This window comes from Bombina bombina, chromosome 2 (assembly GCF_027579735.1).
Source record: "Bombina bombina isolate aBomBom1 chromosome 2, aBomBom1.pri, whole genome shotgun sequence".
In the NCBI taxonomy this organism is placed as follows: Eukaryota; Metazoa; Chordata; class Amphibia; order Anura; family Bombinatoridae; genus Bombina; species Bombina bombina.
This window is the reverse complement of record NC_069500.1, coordinates 220,146,098-220,169,320: the sequence shown is the minus strand read 5'-3', so window position 1 is coordinate 220,169,320 and position 23,223 is coordinate 220,146,098. Positions and strand designations below refer to the sequence as shown.

Genomic DNA, 23,223 nt, shown 5'->3' with positions numbered 1-23,223 from the left:
CCTAATGTTTTGACATTGATATTTGTTTCCACTCCTGTTCCCAGTCTCCTAGTGACACACTCACAATAGAATTATGATAAGGTTTTATATCACGGGAACATACACTGAGATAATAGAGAGTTAGCGTTAGATCTAATGTCCCCATGATCTGATAATACTACATCATACCAGACGGAATATATATATTTTATTAAATTAGCACACCCCAGATCCTATTATTATCCTTGTCCCCATCTCCTTACGACATGTTATCTAAGGTCCTCTCTCTCCCCCCTCATATCCCTCTCCCTCCTCTAGCGCCCTTCAATGCCATGTGATAATCCTTAATCTACCAAAAGTTATATTACTAATCTGCAATGGGTTTACTACCCCGTGAGATTCTGTTCTTTTTTTCTCTTGCTCTTTCAGGAAAGTAACTTCTAACTACCCCTTCCTTTGGACGTCTTTTCTTTCTCAGACTCTTCTACCTGTACTTATCTCTCTAAAAAAGCTCCATTCTTCCCCATATTTCATCCCCTTGCTATCTCTAACCAGGTTCTATTTTTTTCCCCACATTGTCACTATACCCCCTAAAACCAGTAGGTTCCAGGACCACTCAATCCATTTGACAACTATAAATGCAAAAGGGCTTAACAACCCTGGAAAACGATCTATTGCATTTCATGACTTACAAAAATTAAATAATCATATACTGATGTTACAAGAGACCCACTTCCAAAAGGGAAAGAGCCTAAGTAGCACAAGCCATTTTACCCCACAGCCTATTTTGCATCTGGGCCCAACAAAAGAGCAGGGGTGGGCTATACTCTTCCACAAAACACTCCCAGTTCAGATACTCCACACTGATAGGAACCCAGAGGGTAGATACCTCTTACTCAAGGGTACACTATATGGCCATAATATTACACTTTTAAACGTGGTATGCCCAGAATACAGTTTAGCCAGCGTTTTTCAAAACGATAGCCAACTTACGCCTTGATCATGCACAAGGCATCATCTTTTCTGGCAGGAGACTTTAACCTCGCTCTAGACCCAGCACTAGATTCCCTCTAGAGGTACCTACAATGTCCCTAAACAACCATGAAATCCATTAAATCCACCTTGAATGAACTAAAAGTTCACTACGTTTGGGGAACACTACATCCCTCCAACAGAGATTACACATTTTACTCAAACCCACATAGTTGCTACACTAGGATAGATCATATTTTTACTGACTCCAACGGATTAACTATCATGGATGCATGCACCATTGGACCTATCACGTGGTCAGATCATGCTCCAGTTACTTGTCTGATTCTCTGGCCTGACATCCAGTCTCCCCCAAGTTGTGGAGATTGGATGATACTTTGTTAGATAATCTTCCAATAGCAAATACATTCAGAAACAATTAAAGGAATATTTTGAACTAAACTCAAATTCTACCACATCCCTCATTACTGAATGGGAGGCGCACAAATCAGTTGTCAGAGGTCTATTTATCAAGCATAAGTCTAAAATAAATAAACGTCCCAAGAACCATTCAGCATTGCTAGAAACCATCAAATTAGAAATATTGGTATCCTACAGCGCTGCGTTTGGTGACCTCTTGCTCCTGTCTAATGTGGGTCCCCCAAGTGCCCACTAAGTTAATAGAATATGAAAAAGTAAATAGATAGGAGCGCCAAAAAATAGGCAGGGGCTTATGTGATTAATAATTGTAGTTTTGATGCTAGGACCCTGGGTTAGGATAGCATATATTGGGTGTTTAGAAAAAATTTCTATGTGGAATCATGTGTTATAAGGATAGATTTAGAATTTAGATATGGTGTATTTAACAAAGAATAATTACAATTTGCACAAAATATCGTATAATTAAAACAACCGGGTACAATTCACAGAATATTAAATAGTTAAAACAATTAAGTACATGGATCCATGTTAATAAAATCCTATTACATATAAATGTGTCCTAAAAGCAGATTTAAAAACGAATATGGCTGTCTGAATATAAAGTATTGTGAGTCTCACATATACAGTATGATGGTGAGGTCGTACTGGTGAGTGACCTCCCTAGTATCGTAAACACAACAATTGTGTGGAAAAAAAGTGCAATAATACCAGTATACCAAGAAAATTGAATGAGAAGAAGTAAACGTTGTGATCAAAAATATATATATAAAAGTATTTAAAAACAGTCTCCAAAAATGAGCTCTACAAAAGCAGTTATAGTTAGCATGTGAATAAATTGGGATGTGATCCACAAAAACATATATGTGTATATCAAAACAAATCGCAAAAAAGCTATTTTATAAAAATATTGGAAAAAATGATTAAAAAAAACTTTTTGAACAGGTGTGTACTCAAACTAGTTGGTGTGATTAGAAAGTCATTAAAAAGTCATTGTTGGAGGTGTGGAGGTTCCTGAAATTCAGTCCATTTGGTATAATGGTCCTTTGGAGATCCTTTATTTGTGTAATTCTAAATTGTTACAATATGTACCTATTAATTTTACATAGAAAATAACACATAAATACATGTTCCTTCAGTTTCAAAAACATTTAAAAAGTTAAATGTATTCCATTTCTCCAATTACAATATCGTGGACCGGTACCGGTAACAATTTAGAATGACACATACCGAATGACTGTGTACCAAACACAATTAAGTGGTATGTTTGGTATCTGACACATACAAGAACTATGGAATCATGTGTTATAGTCTTGACCAATTTATCTCTTACTCACATGGGATACCCAGGAGAAACCGAAATACGGCTCTCTATTTCCGGCCTTAGAAAAATGTACCGGAAGTGAATTGGCCCACAAATCTTAAGTTTTTTCTGTTTCTTTCGGAACTAAAACAGCCACTTCTGATAACTATAGAACATACTTAAGATAGATAACAAACATACAATGACAAAAACCAAGTAGGCAAAATGGATCATATCCGTTTATTCGCTAAGCAAACTTAATGCAATTATAACACGAACATTTAGAAGGAACCGGAAACTCTCTCCTCTCACACTTCCCGGCCATAGAGAACCACACCGGAAGGTCACATCGCTTTAAACACTTCCGGTTCTTAGAAACTACGGCATCAGACAAATACAGTGGAAGTAGAAATAGGGGATAAAGAAACACTAATGGGAGACATTGTGGAACAATCAATAATCACTGCCCCTAAATAACAAAAATTATATTAAATAAGATATAAAAAAATAGATAAAAACGAAATAAACATTCGGTGAGATAAGTAATCACTTCCGGTTTGACGTTTTTTGGCGCGACCAACATAGAGTTGATTGGTCAAGTAAGGGTATATAAGTTCTAGCTCACCAACACCATTTATTAGTCTTGAGAAAGGCCTCCTTGGCAGGCCGAAACGCGTTGACAGATATATGGTGAGTTTTATTCCTACTAATTCTGAAATACCTAAACAGTATTACACTATGTTAGTATTTTTTTATTTATAGGTCTTGAGAAATTTGCAGAGTATCCTTATCCTTTTTCACCATCTTTTTCCACCATTTTTATTTTTTCTATACATCGATCACACTTTTACACATTTTGTATATTTTTACACTTTGGATCTTCAAACATTTTTTAGGACTTCTAATGCTTTTTTAGGATTACAAATAAAGGATCTCCAAAGGACCATTATACCAAATGGACTGAATTTCAGGAACCTCCACACCTCCAATGACTTTTTAATGACTTTCTAATCACACCAACTAGTTTGAGTACACACCTGTTGTTCAAAAAGTTTTTTTTAATCATTTTTTCCAATATTTTTATAAAATAGATTTTTTGCGATTTGTTTTGATATACACATATGTTTTTGTGGATCAGAAACCATCAAATCCCTGGAATTTGACCATAAAAAAAGATCCCTCCAACGTAACAACTAAAAATAAACTTTGACACTAGAGCCGAGCTTCATCAACACCTCACAGATATCCACCAAAGAAATGCCTTATTCCTCAAGCAATTCTATTTCGAAGGAGGCAACAAACCTGGTATCCGCAAGTATCCACTCCCGAAAACCTTGTCATGAGAGATAGTCAAGGTACAGCTTCAGCTTTCTGGGACTATTACAGCAAGCTATGTAATAGAGACTAAACTCAATCAGGCAATATCACAACCCCACTCCCAGAGAGAATAGATGAATACTTTACAAGGCTACACTTACCGTCTTTAGACACAGATGCAGCAAATTCACTCTCTGGCCCAATCTCCCTAGAGGAGATATCACAAGCCATTAAGGACATGCCGACGGGCAAAATCCCGGGCCCGGGTGGCCTCACCTCTGGATACTATAAAAAGTTCCAGGGAACCCTCTCTACCCACTTACAAACTTTTTAACCAACTTCAAGAGAACCCTAAATTAACTAAGTCTCTGTTAGAGGCACACATTACTCTTATTGCTAAGCCAGGGAAACCAGCGGATAAACCAGGAAACTTTAGAACTATCTCCCTCATCAACCATGACATGAAAATCCTTGCCAAAACCTTAGCCAACAGACTTATTAAATATATCCCAGGGTTAATACACAACGATCAGGTAGAATTTGTACCCAAGAGGGAGGAAAGCGATAACACCACTAAAGTTATCCAGCTGATTAATCACGCTAGGGTCTCTGACATACCTACGGTGCTCTTCTCCACTGATGCGGAGAAGGCATTCGATAGGGTAGGATGGCCCTTCTTACAATGAGCAAGATGGGAACGCAAGGGTCAGGGTGAATGGCATGCTTTCCGATAGATTTCAGATATGTAATGGTAAACGACAAGGCTGCCCGTTATCGCCTCTGCTCTTTGCGATCTCCATGGAGATCCTAGCCCACAAAATAAAACTAATATTACGGGTATAACGGTAGGTGACACCGAATACAAACAGGCATTCCATGCAGATGACGCCCTCTTTATACTAAAAAAGCTGAATCCTCTGTCCCGGAATTGTTAAGAGAATTGAAAGCCTATGGTAGAGTGTCCAACTTTCTACTAAACCTTAATAAATCTGAGCTGATGAATATTAACACTCAAAACCAATGTATACAGAAACTTAAGACTGAGCACCACGTAACCATAGCTAAAACTAATCTGAAATAACTGGGTATATATCTCACACCAACACCATCAGATCTCTTCAAACACAATTTAATCCCTTTGAAAAAAGAAATAGAAAGATTTACTCACATGGAGAAATAAACCTGTGTCTTGGTTGGGAAGAATAGGGATCATTAAGATGAATATTCTCCCCCGATTATTATGTGATGCAAGCGCTACCTATTCCTTTACAGGAAAATTACCTTAATCAATTGCAAAGACTCATTGACCAATATATTTGGGCGGGGACTAGGCAGAGAGTCCCAAGAAAAACATGTATCTCACAAGAGATAAGGGGGGCCTTGGCCTCCCAAAGCTAATTGCATACAGAAAAGCTATAATGTTACAAAGAATTGTGGAATGGTCCCATAACACCATAGATAAGGCCTGCGTACATTTAGATCGACAAATATTTTCTGTCAATAACATTGGCACTCTGGCCTGGTCTCCCCCCCCAAGATAGACCTAAAACTTTAAATATATTAATAACAACAAACGCCTTGACTGAGTGGGACAGGACGATTGCTACCTCTACTCACATTTCAACTAAATTTTCCCCTCTAACCCCAATCATTGATAACAAGAGCCTTCCTTACAGTGCCTTAAGTAACCGTATTAAACATCCATACCACTTAAAAGAAGGCTAAGTTCTTTACGCGGTTGAAAATAAAATATTAAAACACATGCACAGCTAAAAGAGATATAGGGAAGTTCTCCCATTGGATGAACTACAACCAACTTATTCACTACATCTCCTACCACAAACATAAGACAGACTTTGGTAGAGAACTTAAACAGTTTGAAAAATTGTGTCTCTCACCAACATCTCCAAGGCACCTAATCTCACTCCTATACAAACTCACCTCTGGGCTGGGCACTACAGACACCCCATCATACACATTGGCATGGAGTAGGGAACTATCTCAAGACATCGATGATGACTCCTGGAAAAGAGTCTTTCCTAACAAAACGCTCATCTGTCTCAGCCACTATTCAGGAGATACACCTGAAGTTTCTAACCCGGTGGTACCTCACACCTTCCAGACTCCACAAAATCTTGCCAGCGCTGAGCAACACTTGCTGGAGGGGATGTGGAGAAGAGGGTACACTCCTCCATATGTGGTGGTTCTGCCCAAAATTACGCACGTTCTGGTCAGAGGTTTCGCTGCAATCTCTGATATACTGCAGATGCAGGTCCCCCCAAACCCCTGAAAGCTTGTTCTGTGAACTTCCTAAAATACCAGATAAGGCCAAATTGGCTCTCCTGTTGATTATGTTAAAAGCCGCAAAAAAAAACTCATCCCCAAAAGATGGAAATCCCAGGAGGTACTATCTCTACTAGAGTGGAGACTGCAAGTCTCTGATTTGCTTACCCTGGAACGTTACCATTATCTCAAGACCCACAAATTAGACACATGAATACATTCTAGCAATCTGGAACAAAACAATTTAATAGACGATCCACCTCCCCTGTTCCACATTTTTTTTCTCTTCCTTCTCTCTTCTCCTGCCCCCCCCCCCATTCCCTTTTCTTCCTTCTTCACCTTTTTCTTGTCTCTCCTCTATTGAACCCTAACGCTCCACCCTTCCCACATACTCTTCCAACACACCCATCCTCTCCGGAGAATATAGTAACGGATATCCGGGTAGTGCGGCTAGCATTTCCCTGGAAAATATAGTCTTGATAAATCTTCAGTGGAGAGAACAGGAGCTCTTGATAGATCATCTAAAAAAGGAAATAAATGGAAAAAATAAAAACACACTGCTTTTAAGAGGGTCTTGTTACCAGATGTTAAGACCCTCTATGACTTTATTTGGATGTAACCATAACCCATTTGTTTTGTACCATATTGAATGCATATAGTATACTATACTCCTGATTTCATGCTGTTCACATTTATTGTATTGTACAGTTACAACAATAAAGCTTTATTTATTAAAAAAAAAATAGCCTTGGTCCCAAACGGACAGAAAATGGAAAAGTGCTGTGGTCATTAAGGGGTTAATCAAACTTGCTTTGTGCTCTTGGTATTCTTAGTTGAAAGCTAAACCTAGATCGCATCATGCGCTAATTTCTAAGCCCTTGAAGACCACCTCTTACCTGAATGCATTTGACAGTTTCACAGCTAGAGGGCGTTAGTTTATGTGTGCCATATAGATAACATTGTGCTCAAACCCGTGGAGTTACTTATGAGAGGGCATGTATTGCCTAAAATACAAGTATGTCAAAATAACTTAAAAGGGGTAGTCTGCAGAGGCTTATATACAAGGTAATCACAAAAGGTATATTAATATAACCATGTTGGTTATGCAAAACTGGGGAATGGGTAATAAAAGGGATTATCTATCTTTTTAAACAATAAAAAATTCTGGGAGTAGACTGTCCCTTTAAGTCAATAGTGTGAGGGGCCTGGACCTCAACACTGACATTCATTAGATCACTTTACACTGATTTCTTTTAAAAGGAACAGAACACCATCAAGAATCCCTATAGCATATACACTACACCAATTAGTTACTCAGTGTTGTGTCAAAACCAAACTGATGTTGCATACCCCAACTATTTGCAAAAGAAAACAAACAAAAAAATAGATCACAACTTCTTTATTTACAAATGTCGTCTGGTATAGCGGGAAATTTATACATACTCCATCAAACATTAGGTCCCCGGTACCTAGAAAGAAAATAATGACATATGAGAGATGCTTTTTTACTTTACTAGAGCAACTAATGCTCTTGTTAATTTCCAAATAAATAAAATGTGCATCAGAAAGCGTTTACAGTATCATTATTTATCATACCGTTACTTTTACATCATTTGCACTTTTTTTTTAAAGGGAAAGTAAAAATAAGATACAAAGTTTACAAAGTTATTAAAAATGCATTTAAACTTGTGGATGCTATTTCACTTTCAACCATTGCTTTTGTAATTTATTCACCCCACACAAGGTATAGCCAGAGAAGCCATAGTGCCCTTACCACTTGAAAGAAGAGAACAGTCTAGGACCTCTACTTTAGGGACTTATGTTTGTTTTCCCAATACATTGAAACAGTCAGGCAAGTAAAAGTATGTCCTGTTCACTTAAACATTAAAATGATATTTTACGTTTTATGATTACTTGCTTTTGGGGTTATTTTATAATCCACTGTATATTAAAGGAACTTTGTAATTACAAGATTTTTCTGAAGCCCTAAATTAAATTTAGCAGGTGAGTGTGAAAACTTAATGAATGATTTAACACCTTTTTGCTTCAATGCATTATCTGGAGAAGCAACTCTGACAAGGTTACTAGCTGGACACTGAATTTGTAAGTAAAAACTCAATTGATTTGCAATTCATCTGTCCCTAGTTGGGCTCAGTAGATAGCTATGTAACAGTTAGCCTTGTAAAGCCTGCAGTTGACAAAACTGTAAAAGACACAATGTTTAGACAATTACAGGAGCAAAATAAAAACTGTAGCAGTATACTTTCAAGTACAGTGTGCCGAATGGGATATTCTACAACCTAGAGTTTAAAAATAGTACTTTTAAGATCTTTTCCAAAAGACTGAAAGATATTTTAGAATTGACTAAAACTAGCAATGAAACAAGATAATCAAACATTTGAGAAGTTCATGCTATAATTATTAATAAAAAATAATCATACATACTCAACCACAAACCTTTCCGAAAAAGAAACAAAGCCTTTGACATGACAAAGGAAAATATTTGCAATACCTTTAATAGTACAGCGTGTTCATTTCTTTAGCAGTTGATGTCTGACTATGATGAAGGGAAATGCAAATCCACTGCCAAAGAAAAGGGTCATCATCCCTAGCAATCGCCATTTGTTTTCCACAGAGAAAGGTAGATTCTATAGAGAAAAAATAGTTTTGAAATCTTAATACAGAAAGAGGTTGCAAACAAAATTAATCTTTATTACGTACACTTGATTTAAAAAAAAAAAAAAAAAAAAAAAACCAACAACCACACACTATAAACATAAAAATGCACAGCTATGGCTTTTTTTTAAAAAAAAAATATATAATTTACATCAGTAAATACACCAGAACCATTATAGTAATATTGCAAAATCAAAACACATAAAGAGAATTTAATAAAAATTTTGTCTAAATTTTAAGAGTTTTTTTTTTCCTGACAAATGTCAGTTACTTCCAATTGCCCCTGCTCTCTTTATTATGACACAGCCATCAGCCAATCACAACACATACTGTGCACTTCTCATGGTCAGGTGATGGTGTCTCAATGTGCATATATATTAAACAAAAAAAAAAAAAAAACAAAAAAAAAAAAAAAAAAAAAAAAAAAAAAAGTGCAAATTTTGATAACGAAAGTAAATTTTTACTTTAATGTCCCTTTACATACAAAGCCTACAAAATGTCTGCATTAAAAGCATGTAAACCAGTCACCTTCCAAGTACAATATGCAAAATATAATAAACATATGCTCCAGGGTTCACAGGTGGTCTAAGCTTCTCACTTGATTGTGGCTAGTAATAGAGCTTTTGCACTGTTCTAAAGCAATCAGAGTAGCATGCACTGAGTGTAAGGCTATCTGGCATACTTAGATGGGACATTAAACTGAATTTAAGTCCACATAAAAAGTTTAATTAAGCACAGAAAAAAAACAAAAAAAAAACACGCACACACAACTGCATTTTAATTGTTTATGGTATAATTAGGTTTCCACAGAGGCAGGAGTGCATTCCATGGAACTTAACCTTCCTACATTTAGCACACAGATTGCTTGATATGAACTTGTATGTATGTCCCCTTTAGAGTGTGTTGAATAAATGATTTCAGCTTTGGTACATCAGCAAGCGTTTACAGTATCATTGATACACTCATACTGATAAGTTCACATCATTTGCACCAAAGATAAAATAGTGTATCATCATTGCAAAATAGCACGTACTAAACTACTTTAGTAAGAGGACACCCCTAATTTATAAGTGAATGAAGGTTAGACCTATGCTATTCCCTCAGCATCATGAGAATATTAACACGTACTTTGGTGTCAAATTAATAGCAAAATTAATTATTCCAAACGTATTTATCAATGTAATAGAGCCAGTAAATACTTCATAATATTATACTATTTAATTATGGAGTATATTTAAAACACCGCAAATGCCGGTAGGTACACGAGGCCTTAGACGCGATACAAGGCCTCACTATAGAAGACACGATTATCATGACACCTCTAACACTTTAAAAATAGGAGAACCGCTTGTACCGTTCTCGCTCAATAACGTTGTAACTCATTACCTTGCCTGGGCCTTCCTCATAGTGGGACCTACGAATTACAGAGGTAGTGAAACGGCGAACACTCTGACCAAACATGATGATAGCTGAAACCTCTCTGGCCACTACCGTAACCTCAGAGTCCTCTATATCCCAGCGCTTCCGCTAAAGAAAGAGGGCTGGAACATACAGAAAGACATCCGGGGTACTATGGGAATTGTAGTATTTTGCTGTCACAGTAATTTGCTTGAAAGAAAGATAATGACTACAATTCCCAGCTACAATTGCAAAAAAAAGTTGGCCTTTCCTAATACGTACGTTGGAGGTAGTGGGTGGGTTAGGAGGGATTTGTCAAGGTCGTGATAGAGCGTAGGCTTTGTTGCTTAATGATTATCTTTTTTATGAGTTGATTTTTTTTTTAAAGTGCAAACGATGTTATTTGTTCATATTTTAAATACTCCGTAAAATAAATGCTCAAGAACCATTTTTGTTACCTTTTTCCCTCTCGATAATTCATAACCGTGAAGACATAAACTTTTTGTATTCTAGCTATTCCTTCACTCCTCAATTCTTAATTTCAACAACTTATTAAATGGACATTGTTCAATTTAAAACACGTATCAGTGTTAGCCTCTCTGTTAAACCTTCACAAAAATACTAGACACTACTACTGGGTAATAAAGAGATTATCTTTTTAAACAATAAAACCTATGTAGTAGACTGTCTCTTTAAATGTCCATTGTTTTTAAAAAGTCTTTTTGTTTAAGCTAAATGTGAAACGCCTCCTATCCCTCCACACAGTACAAATATGGAGCAGGAAAAAGTGGGGAGCAGTCAAGGGGATAAATCACTTCTGTTTATATGTATTACTGGCAACTAGAAAGGTAAAAGTAGTGGCAGCCAAGGGGTAAAATGACTGCTCCAGTTGTGACAAATAAACATGGTAAATCTAGAGGGGGGGTATAGATCAAGATTTGTGGGGAAGGCATAATGAGACCCCACCTACCATTTTGCCCAGTCACTGAATAATTGTCCAGTATTTTTGTTGGCGACAGCTGTCAATTCTGCTATCTTGTAGCGGAACGCATCTGTCAACTAAAAAAAAAAGCAGCAGGAAGTGCTTAACTAATACAGGTGGCCCTCGTTTTACAACGGTTCAAATTTTACACCTACTCCAAACTGAAACTAAATTCCAAGTAGTGACACCCTTGGTGCTGCTCATACTTGTGCCCCCCACTCTGTAAAAATGAAAGTTTTGTTAAATGGGTTAAAAAGGCACCTGCCTTTATGCAGGTACTTTGTGTGGGGCCATAATGGAATGGGGTTCATATTTGGTTGGCGAATATCTTGAGTCAGGTTTTTCATTGTGGACAGGTAGACAGTTCATCATAGGTGGAGAGTCTGTAGTTGCGTGTAGCACTTATGTATGAGGTATTGTTGGGTGTTTTTTTTTTGCGGGGGGGGGTAGTGTATTTTGGGCAGTCACAATTTTCTAGGTAATATTTATGGTTATAGTTGTCACTAATAAAATATCATTGTTTTTGGTGGTCATGCCACTTTCTCAGGAAAAGTAAAAAAATCTTATGCCATGCAAGAAGATATTCTAAATGCAGATGCTTGTGGCCATACCTCCTAACTTGATACCATTCCTACTTTTGTTACCCTGCTGAAATCCCAGCTACAGAACTTCCATATGTCGATCTCACACTGATGTTTTTTTGTTGGTCTGAGCTAGTCTTATCATTTCTCTGAAACACTTCTAATGCTTAACATTACACAAGTATTTTTTTTTTTGCTATTGCCTGCATAGCACCTTGTTTGCCTTTCTTATTACTCTTCTCGTGCCTGCCTTGTCTTACCCTGTATACTTGATCTGCTTACCATTACCTGCATACTGTGTCTTGCAGGCACTTGGTTGTGTAGTGATTCTTGCTGTTCATTCCTGTCACAAGTCTCCCACAGGTTGGTATCTGGTTGGAGATAGCTAGACCTCATTTTTACTTTTATCGTATTAACCTTTTGCCATAACATCATCTCTGTCCTTAGTCTTTATTTTTTTTTTCTACAGCCTGCTGTACTTTAAACATGCTTACTTTTACCTTTATCACAAATATGTATCTCTGATATACTATATAGTTATTTCTTTCATTTAAGCATTTTGTGGTATTCCTGGCTGCTCTGTTAATGACCTAAGAAACTTCAATTGTTACATTAAAGGGACAGTCTAGACCAAAAAAAAATTAATAATTTCAGATAGGGCAGGGGAGGGCAAGGGACGTAGATTGCGGTCTACCAGTGGACCGCAAGTGAATTTTGAGGGTGACCGTCTGTAAGATTTCAAAAGTCTGCATAATAAGAAAAAGATTTGACTCACTCATCTATGAGTGAAGAGCCTCGCCACCGTAGATGTGTGAGAAATCTTTCTCTTTTGCAGACTTTTGAAATCGACTATGACTCTGAGTCTATGACAGCGGTATGGGCCACTGTACTTCAGCGATTCCGCGACGCTGCTGTAGCTAAACTCGCTTGGTTACAGGACCTGCCCCCTAATTAACCTGACATGGAGTCCCAGCCGATAAAATTACTTTGTAGAATGAGTCCTCGAGCCGTCTTGATTGTGATACTACTTATTAAACGCAGGTGCAGTACACAGATAAGGTTGCCTTGACGGTCCCCAGCGTGATGTAAAGAGAGAGCTCTTACAGTAAGTAAAGACAGAGCATGGCCTGTAATTTTTAAAGAGCGCAGCTGATTTTTAAAGACTGTATTATTTGTGGTCAAAAATAAAATTTTCAGCCAGCAGGTCCTATTTGTGGCAAACAGTAGTTATGAAACAGTAGTTATGAAGCAGCGGTCTAAAGACACACTGCTCCATAACTTGTCCCGCTGCTTCTGAGGCTGCGATCTTCAATCTGCCGATCCTATACAATCGGGCTGACCTTGACACTCTCCTGCTAGCAACTGATTGGCCGCGAATCTGTAGGGGGCGGCGATTGCACAAGCAGCTCACCAGAACTGCTTGTGCAATGATAAATACGCTGGTCGGCATTTATCGATGTGCGGCGGACAAGATATGCTACATCATATCATGTCTGCTCGCACTTTGGCAAATTGGCCTCTTTGTGTTTTTTCAATAAATACGTTAATGTAATTATTATTATAAAGACTGTTTTTTTTTTTTTTAGTTAGTTGACCACGTCACTTGGAATAATATTAGAGGTAAGCCCCTTTGCGTTACAAAAGTCTGCCCGCCCCCTGAGGTAGGGGCCATGTCATTTTAATCCCCTTAGGCCTAGATTTGGAGTTTGGCGTTAGCCGTGAAAACCAGCGTTAGAGGCTCCTAACGCTGGTTTTAGGCTACCTCGGTATTTGGAGTCACTCAAAATAGGGTCTAACGCACACCTTTCAGCCGCGACTTTTCCATACCGCAGATCCCCCTTACGTCAATTGCCTATCCTATCTTTTCAATGGGATCTTTCTAACTCCGGTATTTAGAGTCGTGTCTGAAGTGAGCGTTAGACATCTAACGACAAAACTCCCAGCCGCAGGAACAAAAGTCAGTAGTTAAGAGCTTTCTGGGGCTAACACCGGTTATAAAGCTCTTAACTACTGTACTCTAAAGTACACTAACACCCATGAACTACTTTGTACCCCTAAACCGAGGTCCCCCCCCACATCGCCGACACTCCTATTAAATTTTTTTAACCCCTAATCTGCCCGACCGCCACCTACGTTATCCCTTATGTACCCCTAATCTGCTGCCCCTAAACACCGCCGACCCCTATATTATATTTATTAACCCCTAATCTGCCCCCCAACAACGTCGCCGCCAGCTACCTACACTTATTAACCCTAATCTGCCCGACCGCAAAGCGCCGCCACCTACGTTATCCTTATGTACCCCTTAATCTGCTGCCCCTAACACGCGCCGACCCCTATATTATATTTTATTAACCCCTAATCTGCCCCCAAACACGGTCGCCGCCAGCTACCCTACACTTATTACCCCTAATCTGCCGACCGCAAAGCGCCGCCACCTACGTTATCCCTTATGTACCCCTAATCTACTGCCCCTAACACCCGCCGACCCCTATATTATATTTATTAACCCCTAATCTGCCCCCTCAACGTCGCCTCCCCACCTGCCTACACTTATTAACCCCTAATCTGCCGAGCGGACCGCACCGCTACTATACATAAAGTTATTAACCCCTAATCCGCCTCACTAACCCTATAATAAATAGTATTAATCCCCAATCTGCCCCTCCCTAACATCGCCGACACCTAACTTCAATTATTAACCCCTAATCTGCCGACTGGAGCTCACCGCTATTCTAATAAATGTATTAACCCCTAAAGCTAAGTCTAACCCTAACACTAACACCCCCCTAAGTTAAATATAATTTACATCTAACGAAATTAATTATCTCTTATTAAATAAATTATTCCTATTTAAAGCTAAATACTTACCTGTAAAATAAATCCTAACCTAGGTTACAATTAAACCTAACACTATACTATCATTAAATTAATTAAATAAAATACCTACAATTACCTACAATTAAACCTAACACTACACTATCAATAAATAAATTAAATACAATTCCTACAAATAACTACAATGAAATAAACTAACTAAAGTACAAAAAAAAATAATAGTGCAAAAATAAAGTGCAAAGGGCCCTGTTCAGGGCTGGTAAGGTAAAAGAGCTTTGAACTTTAGTAATTTAGAATAGGGTAGGGCATTTTTTATTTTGGGGGTCTTTGTTATTTTATTAGGGGGCTTAGAGTAGGTGTAATTAGTTTAAAATTGTATGTAATATTTTTCTTATGTTTGTAAATATTTTTTTTATTTTTTGTACTTAGTTCTTTCTTTATTTTTTGTACTTTAGTTAGTTTATTTCATTGTAGTTATTTGTAGGAATTGTATTTAATTTATTTATTGATAGTGTAGTGTTACGGTTTAATTGTAGGTATTTTTATTTAATTAATTTAATGATAGTATAGTGTTAGGGTTTAATTGTAACTTAGGTTAGGATTTATTTTACAGGTAATTTGTAATTATTTTAACTAGGTAACTATTAACTAGTTTCTTAACTATTTATTAGTATTGTACATGGTTATAAATAATTACAAAGTTGCCTGTAAAATAAATATTAATCCTAAAATAGCTATAATATAATTATAATTTATATTGTAGCTATATTAGGATTAATATTTATTTTACAGGTAAGTATTTAGCTTTAAATAGGATAATTTATTTTATAAGAGATAATTAATTTCGTTAGATGTAAATTATATTTTAATTTAGGGGGGGTGTTAGTGTTAGGGTTAGACACTTAGCTTTAGGGGTTAATACATTTATTAGAATAGCGGTGAGCTCCGGTCGGCAGATTAGGGGTTAATAATTGAAGTTAGGTGTCGGCGATGTTAGGAGGGCAGATTAGGGGTTAATAAATATAATATAGGGGGTCAGCGGTGTTAGGGGCAGCGATTAGGGGTACATAAGGATAACCGTAGGGTGGCGGCGCTTTGCGGTCAGCAGATTAGGGGTTAATAAGTGTAGGTAGCTGGTGGCGACGTTGTGGGGGGCAGATTAGGGGTAAATAAATATAATATAGGGGTCGGCGGTGTTAGGGGCAGCAGATTAGGGGTACATAAGGATAATGTAAGTAGCCGGCGGTTTACGGAGCGGCAGATTAGGGGTTAAAAATAAAATGCAGGTGTCAGCGATAGCGGGGGGCGGCAAGATTAGGGGTTAATAAGTGTAAGGTTAGGGGTGTTTAGACTCGGGGTACATGTTAGGGGTGTTAGGTGCAGACTTAGGAGGTGTTTCCGCATAGCAAACAATGGGGCTGCGTTAAGAGCTGAACGTGGCTTTTTTGCAGGTGTTAGTTTTTTTTTCAGCTCAAACAGCCCCCATTGTTTTCTATGGGGGAATCGTGCACGAGCACGTTTTTGAGGCTGGCCGCTTGCGTAAGCAACTCTGGTATCGAGAGTTGAAGCTGCGTTAAAAATGCTCTACGCTCCTTTTTTGGAGCCTAACGCAGCCTTTATGTGGACTCTCAATACCAGAGTTATTTTTTATGGTGCGGCCAGAAAAAAGCCGGCGTTAGATTTTCGGGTCGTTACCGACAAAACTCCAATCTAGCGTTAGTGACCAGGACCATTTTTCAGTTTTCTTACTGTTAAAGGGACACTGAGCCCAATTTTTTTCTTTCGTGATTCAGATAGAGCATGCAATTTTAAGCAACTTTCTAATTTACTCCTATTATTATTTTTCTTCGTTCTCTTGTTATCTTTATTTAAAAAAGAAGGCATCTAAGCTAAGAAGCCAGACAATTTTTCGTTCAGACCCTGCACAGCATTTGTTTTATTGGTGGGTGAATTTATCTACCAATCAGCAAGAACAACCCAGGTTGTTCACAAAAATGGTCCGGCATCAAAACTTACATTCTTGCTTTTCAAATAATGATACCAATAGAATGAAGACAATTTGATAAAAGGAGTAAATTAGAAAGTTGCTTAAAATTGCATGCTCTATCTGAATCACGATAGAAAAAATTTGGGTTCAGTGTCTCTTTAAGGACCAGGACTGTTTTTACATTTCTGCTGTGTTTGTGTTTAGCTGTAATTTTCCTCTTACTCATTTACTGTACCCACACATATTATATACCGTTTTCTCGCATTAAATGGACTTTGTAAAGATACCATTTTTTTCATCATATATAATTTACTATAAAAAAATTATAAAATATGATAAAAAAAATGGAAAAAAAACACACTTTTTCTAAACATTTAACCCACAAAATCTCTTACCCATCTACAACCACCAAAAAAACACCCATGCTAAATAGTTTCTAAATTTTCTCCTGAGTTTAGAAATATCCAATGTTTACATGTTCTTGCTTTTTTTTTTGTAAGTTATAGGGCAATCAGTAGCACTTTGCTATTTCTAAACATTTTTTTTTTTTTCCAAATAAGCAAGTTACATTGTAACACTGATATCTGTTAGGAATCCCTGAATAACCCTTAGCATGTATATATATTTTTTTAGTAGACAAACCCAAAGTATAGATCTAGGTCCATTTTGGTATATTCTATGCCACCATTTCACAGACAAATGCGATCAAATAAAAAAATCTTTAACTTTTTCACAAACTTTAGGTTTTTTCACTGAAATTATTTACCAAACAGCTTGGTGCAATCATGGCACATTTGGTTATAAATGCTTCTCTGGGATCCCCTTTGTTCAGAAATTGCAGACATATATGGCTTTGCCATTGCTTTTTGGTAATTAGTAGGCCGCTAAATGTAGCTGCGCCACCACACTTGTATTATGCCCAGCAGTGAAAGGGTTAATTAGGGAGCTTGTAGGGTTAATTTTAGCTTTAGTGTATAGATTACCCTCCCCACCTGACACATCCCACCCCTTGATCCCTCCCTAATCCCTCTCAAACAGCTCTCTTCCCTCCCCCACCCCACAATTGTCACATCCATTGTAAGTACTGGCAGAAACTCTGTCAGTACTAACATAAAAGGCTTTTTATATATAGCTGCCCCCTCAATACCCTACCCCCCTCCCAGATCCCTTTCCCAAACACTTATCCCCCCTCTCCCTTCTCACTAAACTTTTGCTGTAGCGTAGCGTTCCCAACCACTCCCGCCCGCTCCCAGCCTTTCACGCCCCTTTTACACCTCCTCCCACCCCCTCCAGCGATGGGCTGTCCACCAACCCTCCCACGCCACCAACGATCGGCAGCATCGCTGACTGATGCAGAGAGGGCCACAGAGTGGCCCTCTTTGCATCATTTGATTACCAGAGTGTATTGCATGATGCCTCAATATCAAGGCATCGCTGCAATACCCTGAAAGCGACTGGAAGCGATTACGATCGCTTCTAGCACTTAAAACCCCTGAGGACGTACCAGGCATGTCCTTGGTCCTTAAAGACCCGTTTTTTATAGGACATACCTGGCACATCCCTGGTCGTTAAGGGCTTAAACAACTTTGCAATTTACTTTTATTAACCATTTTGCTTTGTTCACTTAGTATTCTTAGTTGAAAGCTAAACCTAGGTAGCCTCATATGCTAATTTCTTAGCGCTTGAAGGCGCCTCTTATCTGAATGTATTTTGACAGTTTTTTACAACTAGAGGGCCTTAGTTGATGTGTTCCATATAGATAACATTGTGCACATGCACATGGAGTTACCTAGGAGTCAGCACTGATTGGCTAAAATGCAAGTCTGTCAATAGAACTGAAATAATGGGGCAGTCTGCAGAGGCTTATAAACAAGGTAATCACAGAGGTAAAATTATATTAATATGTGTGTTGGTTATGCAAAAATGGGGAATGGGTAATAAAGGAATTATCTCTCTTTTAAAAAATGCAAATTCTGGTGTAGACTGTCCCTTTAAGAATATCTCTTCAACACCATTTACAGTCTTACTGCCAACCTCAAGTTTAAAATGATTTAAAGTTATTTCTTCAATGCCTCTGAAAAAAAGAACTTTTATGTTCCATTCTTGAACTTCATTTAAATAATTTTTTCAATAATGTCTTCTCAAAGAGGCATTCAATTAGATTTCATGTTACAGTAGCGTAGCTATTGTATATAAGAAGCAAGAAGGCACGCACTTCGGGCCGATTTATCATACGCCGGGCGGACATGATTCGCTGTAGTGAACCATGTCCACCCGTCATTGCTAAATGCCGACAGAGAATGCGGGCTACAACATAGTCACAAAATTATTATTTTTTATATTCAAGTACTTTTATATATTCGGTCGCCAAAGTTTTAATAGCACCCTTTAGTGTAAAGTGAGGATATGAGTGGCTATGTGGTTGCACATGGGTATTAATTTCAGTATGACCGCTGAGTGCGTTTATAAGAATTTTTGCTGCTAGTTGTTTATTGCCTGAGGTAATGGCCATGTTTAAGCAGAGAAACACATTGTGAGTGATTTTAATAAATATAATTGTTTTTAACATTATTGCTGCCACACAGAAATATTATAGAGCCAATAGAGTCTTGGTGCTATTTTCTTCTGGTTTGATACTGGAATCAAATTGCTTACCAAAAGCAGTGGGTCCATTTATTTGGTATATACACACATGATAATCTATTTTGCAATTGATTTCCTAAGTAAAGCGGGGAAATCAATTGAATGAGCTAGCTGGATGGCTCCAAAAGGAGCCTAATTGTGTTTATAGCACTATTTGTTATTGCTTTTTAGAATATATATATATGCTTGTGATAATATTTTGAGATATTCTGTATAATCTTTGAAGATTGTGGTGTGGCATAGCACCACTGGGATGCCTTCTTTATATTTTTATATAATTTGTCTCTATGCCTACTTATTCCCATTTGTATGCCCCCTTAAGCCCAGCTGGCTGACTACCTGTTATAAAGCCAAGCAATGTTTGGTGCTAGATCTGAAATATTTTATTAAACAACAATTTGGCATGTATTGTATGTCTATACCCTTAACTTTTCCATGACTCAAAGTATTTACCCATTCTTATTCGTACCCTCATGAAGCCTGGTTGACTGATGGCCTGGCTGAGTCAAGCATTTTTTTGGTGCCAAATCATAAATCTTGCATACATTGGATGTCTACACTTTGTATATCAACTCCATGACTAAAATACTCACCCATTGCAGAGCCACGCTGTTGTATGTGCAAAATATTAAAATCTGTCACTACCATGCATCGGATGTCTTTACACTGTTAAAAGTTATAAAAGGCAAGTTACATACGTTGCACAAACCTCTTCAACAAACAATACAATAAGTCCTTTAAATATATAGGGCTAGATTACGAGTGATTTGCTAACTGTTGCGCGCAAGAGATATTGGATTTTTTTTTGCTTTATGAGAGCATCAGCCATAGCGAGTGTATTATGAGTTCATAGTAAACGTGTTTGCTTGAGCTCAATTCAATTTGATGCGCAACTTTAAAAAAGTGGCACAAAAAAGTACAGTTACACACATAATAACAATGTCTTTTCGGTATATACGAGGTTACAAAATTATTATTTATTATTATGTTAGCAATAATCTCCAAGAAAAATGTTGGTGTACTTATTTCAGCAGTTGCCAACCAATAAAATTTATATACTTACCAATTAAAAATTATATTAATTCCATTGTTCTAGATTAGTTAAAATTTATAAACACCTTTAATCATATTTATTTAGAAACTAGATTATGAATCAATTATACACGCTTATTCCGTTACAATATTCTATACAACAGATCATAAAAAAATATATCTTTAAAATTAACCTTACTCACAATGAATTGCATTAAAATACCACAATAAAATATGGACCGCTAACTTAACAGTGCTTAATAACTACCAGAGATTTAACCACAATAACCAATTTATGTACAGTTTGGAAAGAGTTCACAATAATGACTGACTTATAAATCTGGAGTGCAAAATCCTGTCTAGCAAATAAATTACTTAGGCATTAAATATGACTGATTCTAATTTACACAGGACTCTGGATATAAACGTAAAACACCAAATATGCTCTTTAAATTACCAGCTGCAATCTAATTATAGCTTTAGAATACCTTTGATTTAAAACATTAAAATATAGAGCAATCATATACATCACCAAATAAATCAATTTAGAGTTCAGCTTTTTCAGATAAATCCAATTCACCTCATATGAGAAGTATTGCAATTATGGATAAAGAAAGTTAAGCCCAGGCTTGCTTTATAGAGACTGTATTTTAAAGGCAGCAGTTCTGCGTCAGTCAAATTTCCAGCAAAAGACCAAAAAGGACCCCTTTCCTTCCTTTTGAATGAGTTTATCAAGTGATAACCCCGCATCTATATTGTAATTATTGGTGAATGTTTTGGATACGCACCAAGTGCTTGTCTCTCCCATTTACCCTCGGAGCTGAACATTAATTGGCTTATTGGGAAGGTATGGGTTCTAAAAGTCAATTCGTTTAGCTGTCATACCAGTTTTATTCCACTAGGGGGCAGCAGACGACCAGAAATGCACTTTTATTATTAATATTGCTAGCAGTCAAGTATCTAACCTTTAAAATGTTTATTAAATATACTTTAATTTCTAGCATCAGCAAACAATGTGTACAATATGTATGGGACCATATAATACTATTTACCCTGAGTATTTTCGTACTAAACATGAGTATATTACTTATAATATTTTAGATAAGATGTGTTTAAAAGTTACATTTCTATTGTTTTAAATACAGTATGCTTGTGGATATCATTTTAATATCCAGTGTCTAGACTTATGTTTGGGACAAATATTCATAGGACAGCTTATTTATTATGTATCAATCTTATTTGGAATTTCCCGGTCAGACCAGGTTCTGAAAAACAAAGAAAAGCATTATTTATTTTTATCCTGAAGGTTTTCAAAAAATTTTTAAATCATCAATACAGCCATTCATTTAATATAGGACATTTATCCAATACAGTATAAGTTTCAGATCAATATATATATATATATATATATATATATATTATATATATATATATATATATATTTATATATATATTTATTATATATATATATATATATATATATATATATTAATATAGTCTGAGTGTGGATATATATATATATATATATAATATATATATGTTAATATAGTCTGAGTGTGGAGAATATAAACTTATATGAATTTAACTCAATTCATTTCATATTCAATATTATCCAGAGAGAGAGAGCAAAAAGAGAGGGAAGAGAGCAAATGGAGGGGGGAGATAGAGCAAAAGAGAGGGGAGAGGTAGAGCAAATGGAGGGGGGAGAGAGAGCAAAAGAGAGGGGGGAAAGAGCAAAAGAGAGAGGGGAGAGAGCAAAAGAGAGAGAGGAGAGAGAGAGCAAAAGAGAAGGAAGAGAGAGAGCATTAATGAGGGCAGAGAGAGAGCAATAGAGATGGGAGTGAGAGCAAAAGAGAGGAGAGAGAGAGAGAGAGCAAAAGGAGTGGGGGAGAGAGAGCGAAATAGGGGGGGCAACGAGAGAGAGCAAAAGATCGGGGAGTGAGAGCAAATGAGAGGGGAGAGGGAGAGTAAAAGAGAGAGGGAAGAGGGAGAGTAAAAGAGAGAGGGGGAGAGGAGAGCAAAAGAGAGGGGGGAGAGGGAGAGCAAAAGAAAGGGGGGAGAGGGAGAGAAAAAGAAAGGAGGAGAGGGAGAGCAAAAGAGGGGGGGAGTGGGAGAGCAAAAGAGAGAGAAAGAGAGAGAGGGGGAGGAGAGCAAAAGAGAGGGGGAGAGAGTGCAAAAGAGAGGGGGGGAGAGCGAGAAAAAGAGGGGGGAGAGAGCAAACGAGAGGGGGAGAGCAAAAGAGAGGGGGAAGAGAGAGCAAAAGGGGTGGTGAAAGAATCCACCTGGATGGCAGGGTGGTGAAAGAATCCACCTGGATGCAGCTCCTTTCACCACCCTGCCATTTTCGGAATCCCACCTGGATAACAGGGTGGTGAAAGAATCCACCTGGATGCAGCGTAAGCTGAATCCAGGTGGATTCTGAAAATGCTTACGCTGCATCCAGGTGGATTCCAAAAATGGCAGGGTGGTGAAAGAATCCACCTGGATGCAGCTCCTTTCACCACCCTGCCATTTTTCGGAATCCACCTGGATGGCAGGGGTAGTGAAAGTATCCACCTGGATGCAGCGTAAGCTGAATCCAGGTGGATTCTGAAAATGTCAGGGTGGTGAAAGGAGCTGCATCCAGGTGGATTCTTTCACCACCCTGCCATTTTTGGAATCCACCTGGATGCAGCTTATGCTGTATCCAGGTGGATTCTTTAACCACCCTGCCATCCAGGTGGATTCTTTCACCACCCCTTTTGCTCTCTCTTTCCCTCTTTTGCTCTCTCACCTGCCATCCCAGGTGGATTCT

General features: G+C 37.7%; 1 protein-coding gene and 2 non-coding genes across 3 annotated transcripts; all 3 read right to left on the bottom strand.

Moving 5' to 3' along the window:
• Positions 1 to 7,676: 7,676 nt before the first annotated feature.
• Positions 7,677 to 10,513, bottom strand: LOC128648670 (cytochrome c oxidase subunit 7C, mitochondrial). The gene is made up of 3 exons (XM_053701475.1): positions 10,355 to 10,513; positions 8,805 to 8,940; positions 7,677 to 7,761 (listed from the first exon to the last, which is right to left on the bottom strand). The coding sequence occupies exons 1-2, from the start codon at positions 10,427 to 10,429 to the stop codon at positions 8,824 to 8,826; spliced, it is 192 nt and encodes a 63-aa protein (XP_053557450.1). The 5' UTR covers positions 10,430 to 10,513; the 3' UTR covers positions 7,677 to 7,761; positions 8,805 to 8,823.
• Positions 7,850 to 7,911, bottom strand: LOC128650686 (small nucleolar RNA Z39). Its single transcript, XR_008400950.1, has one exon. It is a non-coding gene; the product is annotated as a small nucleolar RNA Z39 (small nucleolar RNA).
• On the bottom strand, positions 9,896 to 9,959 carry LOC128650684 (small nucleolar RNA Z39). The gene has a single exon (XR_008400948.1). It is a non-coding gene; the product is annotated as a small nucleolar RNA Z39 (small nucleolar RNA).
• Positions 10,514 to 23,223: the final 12,710 nt, after the last annotated feature.